The sequence below is a fragment of the Centroberyx gerrardi genome, chromosome 3 (assembly GCF_048128805.1).
Source record: "Centroberyx gerrardi isolate f3 chromosome 3, fCenGer3.hap1.cur.20231027, whole genome shotgun sequence".
NCBI lineage: Eukaryota > Metazoa > Chordata > Actinopteri > Beryciformes > Berycidae > Centroberyx > Centroberyx gerrardi.
This window is the reverse complement of record NC_135999.1, coordinates 33,980,404-33,992,462: the sequence shown is the minus strand read 5'-3', so window position 1 is coordinate 33,992,462 and position 12,059 is coordinate 33,980,404. Positions and strand designations below refer to the sequence as shown.

At 39.7% G+C, this 12,059-nt stretch overlaps 1 protein-coding gene across 1 annotated transcript in view; it reads left to right on the top strand.

Moving 5' to 3' along the window:
• LOC139910003 (deoxycytidylate deaminase) overlaps positions 1–11,167 on the top strand; it is a 41,156-nt gene extending 29,989 nt beyond the window's left edge. Inside the window, exons 5-6 of the mRNA XM_071897186.2 lie at positions 7,749–7,845; positions 10,641–11,167. Of these exons, the coding sequence (XP_071753287.1) occupies positions 7,749–7,845; positions 10,641–10,725 (182 nt within the window). The 3' untranslated portion in view covers positions 10,726–11,167. The remainder of the gene's footprint in view (positions 1–7,748; positions 7,846–10,640) is intronic.
• The last annotated feature ends 892 nt before the right edge of the window (positions 11,168–12,059 follow it).

The following is a 12,059-nucleotide window of genomic DNA, read 5'->3' as shown; positions in this document are numbered from 1 at the left end:
AGGTTTGGCTATGGGCCAAGATTTATAGTTTTGTTTACTTTAACCTATATAAGTGGATCCTGAACTCCGTTCTTGGTCACTTCTTTGTTGCTTGTTTGGAACACTGAACTGAACCATGCATGTCTGAATAAAGAATCCACAGAAGACTTTTGAACCTTGCTTAGTCATTTTGACCCACAACGGGTGAAGTAAATTTTTGCATTTACAAAATCCCCCTTGGGACCTTTGTCACATGTCATCCCCCTCTCTCTGTCCCCAATCTTACCTATTTATCTTCACTGTAGCAAAAATGCCAAAAAATAATAATAATAAAAAAAAGTCTGATTAGAATCAGTTTAGGTTAAGGACTCCTCATAGACAACCAGTGTAGTATTGATCAATTCTACAATAAATATGTAATCAATCAAACTGTATCATATCCATATCAGTGGTGGACCACACTGACTGGACCAGATCATATTTTTAATAAAAGGACAATATCAACCCCCTAATGATGGTCTACCTATTACATTATTCACTGTTAGAGGATTGCTGTGAAGCTGTTAATCTCTTCATTTCTTTTTCTCTTTACCAGTTCAAGGAAAATAGTGAATATCTGTTGGCCCTACGTAGTTGGTCTGATTTACCCAGAAATGATGCGTAGATGCAGATCTAGACAGCCCGATTTGGGCCAATGCCTGAAAAAATATATTTCAAAGTAAAAGGCTATTTCTTCTGTTTTGGAAGTGACAATTTGGGTTGAAAGTGATGGCGCAAACCTTTACCATTTGCACCATTTGTCGTTGATTTCCGAGGAAAGTTGATCGAGCTTGCATATTTTTAAAAGCACCAACAATTACTGCAAACACACACTTGATGCCCACGACAAGTATGTTGGCAAAGCAGGTAGCTTACATCCATCATCTGGTCTTATTAATGTATTGGCAAGACTGATGAATGGGAAGACTTACCTGCCTCATGAAAGTCCCCTCTGTTTTTTTTTACAGCTGATTACATCTACAGAAAGACATCATCAGTTGTTTGTGGGCTCATCTATGAATATGATAACAGTAACAAGGGCTGGTTTATATTTTGCATATTTGTTAAAAAAAAAATCATCTATTCATCCATTTTCTATCCAACAGGGCAAACAGAGAAGCTGAGGCATCCTTTTCCATTTCTCATTTTCATCCTGACCATTTTTCCTCATTCTTTCTCACTTTTCCTCTCCATTTTTCCTAATCTTTCCCTCCATTTTTCCTATTTCTTCCTCTCCCCTTTCTGTTTTTGTTTCTTTCAGTTAATTTTTATCATTACTAGCGTCCCAAAGATCTTTATCCAACTCGCCCTTAACGAGAACTTCATTTAGCGACGCCTTCCAAACGCCAGTTCCTTACCACGGTGAAGTTAGTTTATGCCCGGTTGCACAAAAACTCTTAGTTAAGTTTTATACCTTAAGTTCTCTTTAAGGTTCACCTTAAACTCAAGTGAGTTGTACAAGACCCACTTATCTCCCCCCTCAGGGAATATCCTTAGATAAATCTGCAGGTAAGGAAAGATGCTTAAAGTCATCCTTATATTATTCATAGTATTCCCATGATGTCACATGCATTTCCTACCAATATGGCACTTTACAATACACACAGCTCATTGGCTGTGTTTGTCATTTGGTTGTAATCACCTGTTAATTTATTATAATCACCTGTTATATTCCTACCAAGATGGCCGTGTGGTGATGTAACAGAATACTATGAATTGCTGATGGGTTGTACACAGCCCCTTAAGGGAATTTCCTTTCCTTAAATGTTAAGGGGCCTCCCACCCGAATTTCCTCAAGGGGATTAATAAAGTGATATCTTATATCTTCTTATATCTCTTATGGTCTCTTAAGTATTTGTGCCATTTTTATATTGCTATTATTTTTAAATTAATTAATATTACAGTCAAAGAAAATGATGTATGTGTAGGAGGCTTTAGGCAAGCTAGCCAGATAGCCAAATATGCTTCCAACGTTCTTGTTGGCAAGATTGAAATCCACCAAGCTAGCAGCTTGTTTAATGCATTTTCCCAGCTAGCTTGCAGCCAGTCTGTTTCTAGTACACAAAAATGATACATAGTTTGCATGAAATAAGTATCTATGACATGGTTTGGTGTCACAAAAATGTAAACTTTGATGAAATTGCAAGGAGAGTTGTGAGTTTTGTAGATGTTTCAAAATAATAGCGATCTCTGCCGAACCTCTGCAGATTGCACAGAGCGGTTGCCACGGTAACGAGGGACTCAACTGAGTTGTTGCAGCTGAAACTACTGTAAAACAATAAATACAAGCCCTTAGCTGAGGGGATCATTTTAGGGGCTTCATGCAATGATCCTAAAGAAATCCGTGGCCTCAGGGAATTATTTGCCTAAAGGGACAAACTTAAGTTTGACACCTAAGGTTTTTCATGCAACTGGGCACTCAGATACTCACCGGTTGATGCGCCTTTTAAACGTCAAAAGCTCCGTGTCCTTGGTGGCTCAAACTTACATTGAGTGTCCTTGGGCTTAGTATCATGTACACGCCACCATAAAAGTTTCAATAAAGTCCTCCGCTTTCACAAAACACAGCTTTTTGGAGCCGGGAGCTACAGCTAACTGCTACCACGCTGATGACGTTGACTGCATGCACAGTTCACGTCAGCGTCATCAGCGTGGTGATGCGACATCTCACTAAGCGTTACCTGACTGACTGACTGCCTGACTGTCTGACCTGAATTTGGCTCATGATGCCCTCGGCTGCGCCGTGGGAAAAGGTGTGTATGCAGGGTTTCCCACGCATAGACAACTTTGTGAAGGCCCGCCACAATATCAGCACTGACCGCCACAATGTTTTTTTTTCCCACTATTTAGTTGTAGAACTGCGTGTAGCGCATTGATTCGCTCAGCCCCTAATTGCTCCACACTCGCTCGCTCGCTCTCTCTCTCTCTCTCTCTCTCTCTCTCTCTCGTCTCTCGCTCTCTCTCTCGCTTGCTTTCTCTGTCGCTCACTCACTCTCTCGCGCGATCTCTCACCGGACCCATCTGTTCGCCTCCCATGTTGAAGATGGGACATGAGGGATATTTTTTTTCCATGCCAAGAAGATAGCCGGCTGAATTCCCAAAAAGAACTAACAGTTAACGTTACTCGGAATACAGCTGGGTTTCCGAGATTAGCACGCGGTCTAGCTGCTAGTCAGAGTTAATATTACCTTTTTAACTCTGACTCTGAATGTTTGCTCCCTCAATCCAGATTAATATTGAAAAATATTTTCAAAGAAGGAAAAGGACTCGTCCTGAGGAGGAGCAGGGACAGTCTGGACCAGAGCAGCTGCATTATCTGCTCAGTAAAACAGAGTAGATAATGTAACAATGTTAAAGGCTGTAATGTTAGTAGTAATGTAACGATGTAAAGATACAGGTGAGACAGCACAGACAGATGTAGCAGGGCAGAGGGGCAGAAAAGCAGATTTCTCTGTAAAAGGGGCCTCATTTCTATTCTTCTGTACCTTGTAGACAAAAGCAAGCAACAAACAGAACATTGCAGCACTGTTTATTTTTTTAAGTTATGCTATCTTTGACACAAAGTACTTGAAAGGGAGCACTTTAGATATATATACAGGTTAGTTATTTGCAGAGGTGGGACCAAGTCATTGTTTTGCAAGTCACAAGTAAGTCTCAAGTCTTTGCACTCAAGTCCCAAGTCAAGTCCCAAGTCAAGACAGGCAAGTCCCGAGTCAAGTCCCAAGTCAAGACTGACAAGTCCCAAGTCAAGTCCCAAGTCCTAAACTTTGAGTTTCGAGTCCTAAACAAGTCATAATGCGCTCTTCACCAAATGTAATGCCATTTTAACAACAGAGTAATAATATATTAAATTTACACAAATCATGAATGCTTTTTTAGAAGCCGATTTGTCCAATTTTCGACCTGCATGTTTTGCAGTATGCAAAACTACGAAACTGCGAAAATTACAGACTGCAATTCATTTTTGGTTGACCACCGCGTAGTTTTTGTACGCGAACGAAATTATCTTTGGTATCATTTTTTCTGACTGGCGCTCAGTAACGTAACGTTATTTCTTCATGGTTCTCTCCTGCAACTTGATTGGATGCTGTCAGATTGGTTCAAACAAAGTGGATCTGGGAAATGAAGTGTCGACTTGCTGGGAATGAATAGCGTTAACGTTAGTTGATTCAGGAAATGAAGGGAAAGTGGCACACTTTTTAAATAACATACTTTTTAATCTTTGGGTTTGGGGGAAGGTATCAAGTCTTTTCAAGTCAAAAGGCTCAAGTCCAAGTGAAGTCACGAGTCATTGGTGTTAAAGTCCAAGTCGAGTTGCAAGTCTTTTTTGATTTTGTCAAGTCGAGTCTAAAGTCATCAAATTTGTGACTCGAGTCTGACTCGAGTCCAAGTCATGTGACTGGAGTCCACAACTCTGGTTATTTGTTTGACAAATGGAACTATTTAAAATGGAGTACATTAGATCACTTTTCAGTCATTCAGGTAATGGGATCCTTTATTGATAATAGCCTATATATTGACAATATAAGAGAGTACAAGTACATAAAAAGGCACTACAAGAATAAAAATTTATTCTAGTATATCTTTAATTGTATGTACATTTTTTGTTTTTATTTCACACTTGCTTTGGCAATGTAAATGTATGTTTCCCATGCCAATAAAGCCCCTTTGAATAGAGAGGGAGAGAGACACGGGGGGGCTGTGTGTGCCCAGCAGCCTGTGTGACACAGAGCTTCAGGAGAAAGCGAGGAGCATAAAACATTGTGCTTTTTTCCACGCATGAAAAAAAAACAACCGAGCCCGAGCCCGACATACAGTTGTAACAGTCGCAAATATGCCTACTATGCTTTTGGAACATTGTTTGGTTGCAGTAACAGATTAAGTCACTGGGTGGCGCTTTTTTACTGAGACTGAGTTACAGCAACAGGTTGAGTAGGCAACTACCAACTACTCCCAGTCTACCCAATACTGACGTCGTCTCGCTCTGTCATGCTATCCAGGAGTAACGTTAGCCTACTTCCCTAAAGCTAACAAGTACAAAGCTAATGTAAGCTATGACACGACCAAGTGCGTTACAGTCTTGGGTCCCGTCGGGTTCGGGTCGGGTTGCAGACCTCTAATGTGTAGTAAATGAAACGACTAGTTAGTGAAATCAAATTCCTATATTGCAAACAGAATGGGCATTTTTATCTTGTGGCCATCCACAATGATATGAATCGATTTGAAGAAACACAGTGGCTGACGCACAGACATGTCAATCATGGCTTTTTTCCCCCGAATAATAACGAGCAACTTTGGGTAGAAGAAATATCTGTTTCCATCGCATTAGCCTATCTGTGCTTTCCCGAATAACGTCGGGTGAATCGGGTACATGCCTACCTGCAATAGTTTGTCTTTTTCTTTGGTGGCATTTTAAAACGTTTTCCTTTCACTCATTGAGACTGAACAAAACGGGAGATATGCGCGAGATATGTGCGAGATATATGCGCAGACGGTGAGAAAATCGCGGCTGGAGGATTTTTTTTTTTTCAACACGACATGAGTGAATACAGCATCCACGTGAGTTTATTTACCAATTACCAAGTCTGTAGCCTTGAAATGAAATCTGTGCGGCGAAAGTAGCATTGGATGCAGGCCCAGCAAGGGCATTAAGTCTCTCCCGTGATGATGATGATTTTAACGCGTCTGAGACGCAGGACGCGCACCTATTTACATCACTTTAAAGGTGCTCTGTTTATCATTCAAACATCAGTAAATCATTACCACATTAATTTTGAGACATTAATATAATTAATCTGTAAACAAACAAGACTAAGATACATTTACACAAAGCTCACTAAAAACAATAATACAAAGCACAATAAACTTAATATTGATCAATGCAGTATAAAATGCAGTATATAATCATATTCAGTGATAATTCAATTCAGCTGTTCCATTCAATAAATTATAATGTCCTCACTCTATATAGATATGTAAGGTGAAAATTGGGGGTATATATATCAACACACACATGTGTACATACTATATACACACCCATTATATATTAATACTGAGTGTATGTATGCATAGATTAGGGCTGTCAAAATTGGCCAAAAATGACGTTCGATTATTCCTTCTAAAAAAACACATAGGTTCGAACCATTCGAACATCTATTTTTGCGCATTATGTCCATAAGAGGGCAAACCAATACAACGAGAGACATAACTACTTGTATAGGTATATTTATTTCAACATAAACATGTCTTTTAAAAGATCTACATACCTACACATTACAAAATAAACAAATAAAATAATGTCCTATACCGTAAAACTTCATTTAAAGACCGTAGACCTTTATCTCGAGGTTCCACAATTTTGCCGTCTGACCAAAATCCAAAGTATTTCCAAACAGGGCTTTTTAGATCGCTCGGAGGGGGTTGTGAACTCTCTGCCATCATTACCACACAGTTGTTGTTGAATTATTCGCTCGTTTCAGCTTGACCTACATTTCATTTTCAATCAATGAAAGTGACGTTGTGTGACTTCTGTCCGTCATGCAGTGCATTCAGTGCAGCGGCCCAGGCCCACGCAAGAACTCGCGAGGCAGACAGCCACGGTAGTGCTGCTTTTTTTTTTTTTTCACAATCGAATATTAATTTTCACAATCAAATGTCTGTTTTTTTTTACAATTCGATTATATAATCGAATTTAGAATATTCGTTGACAGCCCTAGCATAGGTACTAATACACACGTTTTCCTCCCTCACCCCCTTATCTCTCTCTCACATCCAGCTGTTTCTTCTCTCCCAGCACATCTTTCTCTTTGTGTGTGTGTTTCAGTATGATTTCCCTTTTCATTCCTTTCCATCCCTCTCTCCTTCTCCGAGTTTGTATGTTGTCTTGTCAACGGAAATGGAGAACAGCTTTCTTTCTCTTTTTTTCTCTCTCTCCCTCTTTTCTCTCTTTCTCCCTCTCTGGTCTCCTCTTTTCATCTTTTTGGAGTGTGAATTCAAAGCATGTGCTTTTTGGACACATGTTGATGTTTTCATATTTGAAGATGTGAAATTTTCCCAGGTGAAAATGACATTTGTCTCTTTGAGAAATTAAATGAGAAATAAGAAATGAAACAAATATTGACATATGTATTGTCAGGTGAAAACGTGACAAAAATGTGCACATGTGGGGGGACTATGAATTGCATTTTTCACATATGAAGTAAAAACTATTTCACATGATGCCAGAATACATGACCAAAATTTGAAACACATTTGAAATTTCACGTGCTTCAGCTTTTTTGTAAGGGAATGACTACCAAAGATATCGACAAAATAAAGAAAACGAGAATATCATGGATTAACACTCCCTGTGAGCTTCTCTTGCTAGTTTATTAGTTATTCTTTGCTCTTTGCCCTCATATCTTGAAATTGTTGTTGTGTTTTCTATTGTTTCTCATTTAAAAGACTTAAAAGGCACTTAAATACGTTTGACTCCAATTTTGTTCACATCTCTTCCCTCTCTCTCTTCTTCCATCTATCATCCACTTCTCCAGGTAGAAAGAGGGTTATCATGTTATTAATGACACAATTCCCTCTTTCTTCTCTCATCATTTATTTACTTTCACTATGAGACTTATTTAATCTGGTAAATAGCATGACTCTCTTGAGAAGACTGCTTCTAATGGTCTATTTCTTCTCTCCTTCTCCCTCTCCATCCCTTCATCATCCCCTCCCTCCCTCTCTCTGTCCAGGTATTAAAGAAGTGGTCTATCTTTGTGATAAGTACCATGACACCCCAGAGATGACTGCTTCCAGAAGGCTTCTCAACTTGGCAGGCATAGGATATAAGTGGGTAACACGCTTTCTCTCTCACACACACAAAAACACAAAAGGCTAACTCGCTTTAAAGGAAAACTTCCACAGTTATGTCATCAATTTGTTGTTATATCCCCAGTCCCTGTAGGTTTCTGCATTCAGTGGTTATATTCACGCATAAACACAAGCACTTGTGTATGTTTCAGGTCATCAATTTGTGATGCATTCCAGGAATTATTTTGTGATAAAGTGTTTAGTTTTGTTTACTTTTTTTGTGCAATTTACTTTCATCTCCTCCTACTTACTGATTTCCTACGTTTCCCAGAATGCCTTTCAACAATCCCTAGAAAAGGCATGAACTTGTTGCATCCAACCGTTTTATGTGTACATGGAGAGAGCGATAGTTTTAGTAATGGCAAGAAAATGAGAGTTTCCAGTCGAGAAAAAGTTGCCACTTACTCAAAACACAACATGTCTTGTGGCTGTATTGCGCTCTGGTCTATAAAAGTGGGTGGAGAAATTGGTCTCTCTCCTCTTCTATGATGGATTTCTCCCTGTGTGATTTTTAAATGTCGGTGCAAAATGGCGGCTGTACAAAGAAGCCTTCACTCTTTGATTCTGAGGGACTGACACCAAAAATACAACCCCAACAAATAACAAAATGGACCCACTAATGCAAGATACATAGCCAATATTTGTTAAACAGCGTTAGTAATAACAAATTCAGCTATTTTTGGAGGCCAACAGATGTTCTTATAAATGTTTTTATTGGTAGAGAACCAAAGTGCTTTGGCAGAAAACCTTCATCAGGATTACCAGCCTAGTGGACTTAGACCAGTCAGAAAGCAGCTCACATGTCAGTGCCTGGGAGTCAACAATGAAGCTTTACAACTATACATGCAGGATGTTTTATTTATTTATTTTTTTAAAAGCTGCAATAAGTGATTTTTCTGACCACTAGAGGGCGACAGAAACCGCAACACGTGTTGTCACTGCACTACAGAGGCCTACGGACCAATGGAAGGAAAGTGCTAATAGCTGAGCTAAACGTACCTACGGAGACGTGTCGCCGGTTACCAGTCTTACTTTGACAAATCTTTCTCCCGCTGAAGGTTACATGTCCCACAATGACAAGTGAAGGTAGCAAGTTCACTAGTTTAACAAGTTTACTTGCTCGCTTCATCGATTCCGCCATTATGAGAATTTTTTTCAGGAATTGGAGGGGGAGAGCGCCGCTTTTAAACAGCGAGGAAGAAGACACGATAGATAGAATTTGACAACAAGCTTTAGAAAAGAGGTGAAAACAGCAACCCAGCTGGCTGCTGTGTGGATATTGGTTTATATCATTATGAAATCTCCACATAGCACACATTAGTTTCAGGCTTGTTGCAGGTTTAAAAAGCTTTTTTCTGTACCAATAAAGACATTTTTTTAAGAACATAGATCGGCCTCTCACGTTTACACTCTCACACACACAAAAATTTTGAGAGGACTAGTGGAAGCTGATTGGAGGTGAAGGGAAGGAGTAAAAGGCTCGACATGGCCCATTTTGTTACTTTTGCATTGGAACAGCTAACTGGCTAGTGTTGCTAGGACTTAACCAATATGTTTTTTTGAAGGGCAATGCTGATCATTTTAGACTGAAGCTGCAATCATTTGTTCCAATATTCAGTATTACCCAATTTCCGTACTATTAGCTGACCCAATCTTAACACGGGGATCATTTAAGTTTCATCTTATAGCTTTATAGTTGACCATTGTCATATCCAAAACAAATTCCCCAAAATTCAGTCTTTACCCCAAACTTTTTCTTCTCTTTTTTTTGGCATGAAGATGGTCAAATTTAAAGCTATAAGATGAAACTTTAATGATCTCCATGGAGGAATTGGGTCAGCTTTTCAGAAGAAAATTGGGTAATATTGATTAATATTGAAAATTATTCCAAACATAGCGGTATTGGCCTTCAAAAAACAATATCAGCCGAATCGTAACATCCATGTTGGCAATGCACGAAACACGTTCTCATGTTAGTAAAGCTCCTTGAATTGGAGAGAGAGAGACTCACACACGGACAGAGACGGATGTAGAGAATGAAAGTGAGATGGAAAGGAAGAGAGATGAATGGAGCAGAGCAAGAGAGAAGGACGGCTTACCATCCATCTGTCAGAGAGGCTGACGGGTTCAGGCAAACACACACTCCCAACGGAGAGAAGCACGTGTGTGTGTTGGGGACCCAGGGCCTGGATGTGCTTTGTTTTTCTGTGTATGTCTGTGGGTTATAATCTCAATGTGGATATGTCGGTGTGTGTTTCAGCTGGCTGGGGCCTGGATTTGTGTCTGCTAGGGGGATATGATGGTGTGTGTGTGTGTGTGTGTGTGTTTTGGGGATTGTTGGAAAAGTAAACCTGACCACTAATGATCTGCCCTGGGAACCCCGGTCACAGAGAGAGGGAGAAATGTAAGGTAATGTTGAGTCTGGGGAGCGAGAGACATTGAAAGAGAAGAGAGAGGGGCAATGGAGACAAAGAGTATGTTGATGTAGTGAACTCTTTAGGGTTTTGGTAAATTCACTTGACTCTCTTTCTTTCTCTCTCTGTCTATGTTTTTCTTTCTCGCTCACACACACACACACACACACACACACCTCTTCTTTCTTTTTTCAACCTGACCAGACCTTGTGAAAAAATGTTGTGGGGGTTGAAACTATGACTTGAAAAGACAATGAAAAGGTGACTTTCTTCCTTAACCATGTTTTTACTGTGTTGTTGTCCGTGTGTGTCCTCGTACCTGTGTGTGTGTGTGTGTGTGTCTTTTGTGTGTGTTGGCAGGCAGTTCAAGCCCAGGAGGACTGAGATTGTCATTGATTTTAATTCCATTAACCACCCTGGAATGCTGAGCAGCGCGACCAAGTGAAAATGAAAACCGCTCACCTTGGGGAGCCGGTGAATGAGGAAGGGAGGCAGGGGAGGAGAGGAAGAATGAAGAGATTGAAAGAGACTTTGATGCCTCTCTTTCTCTATGTCTCCTTGCCCCCTGCTTTGTCCAAAGGAAAACTCAAGGATACCTCGACTTTGGCGTCTTTTGATATTTTGATAAACCGGATATTCAAGAAGGTTTAATTTGATGCTTCGCCCTTCGTGGCTCAGTGTGGTAGAGGGTATATCTCTCTTCTTTCATGATTTTTTTTTTTCTGTCATTTTATTCCTTTTGAAAACTCCCTTTGGGCTTAGAAATATACAAGGACTCTCAACACACTGTCTTAACTGTTAAGTTGTTTATGTCCATAATTCCAAAGGCGAAAAAAAAAAAGATTTGATTTTTAAATCTTTCGTGACGCAGATCAGATCTTGGCTGTCTACACAGGGTGCAGGCTGTTCTGGAGGGGAAGCGCGGGGGGGGGGGGGGGGGGGGGGTTACCTGATCTTATTTAGTTTCGTTTTTTTAACCTTTAATTTATCCAGGGAAAGTCAACCACATTCACATTCATCCTCCCTACCAACAGTTTCCTGGCCAGAGATTCGAACCAGTGACCTTCTGGTCACAACACCTAGCTGAACGGTATTAGCTAGGTTTACCAAACGTGTGTACATTAACATTTTACCAATTTGTGATAAAGTACGGCTGCATTTAAATGACAGTTTTTACAAAATAGTCCAACTCCCACACTTGCCTCGCATTCTCACATCACACCCTGAAATCTCACCTTGCTTTAGCAGCCAATGCAAGACAAATCAATTTAGCTTTTTTTTTTTTGTCTCTCTCAAGTAGTTCAAGTTTCAAGTTCAAAATGTATTGCGAGTTTATTTTCTCCAGGTATGGTATGGGAAACTTGTAAGCTGATTTTGTTTTTCCTGATGGAGGATCATGGGTCAGATCACCTATCAGCTACTGTATGAATGAAGAGTTCTGTCTCTGATCCTTTATAAATATGGATCGAGATCTTCTGTTACTGTACATACAGTCTTTGCATTAGGTTTTCCTATAAGGGATATAGGTGTTGGTTTTAATGACAAATTTTAGAGCTGATTACCGATATGTGATTGTGTTTTGAATCGTGTCACCGTTTTCAGTTGGTGAGAGAAAGTTTCTGTTATTGGCTAATAGTTGTTACACCTTTTGTTTTAACCAAGTTTTTGTAATTTGTCAAGTGTGTTTTTACTAAAACTACAGTTTTTATTTTAGAATTCCTTCTTGGTAGGTAATAACTTTAAGAAGCATGTTCATTTATTGTATTTGTTTTTCTCTTC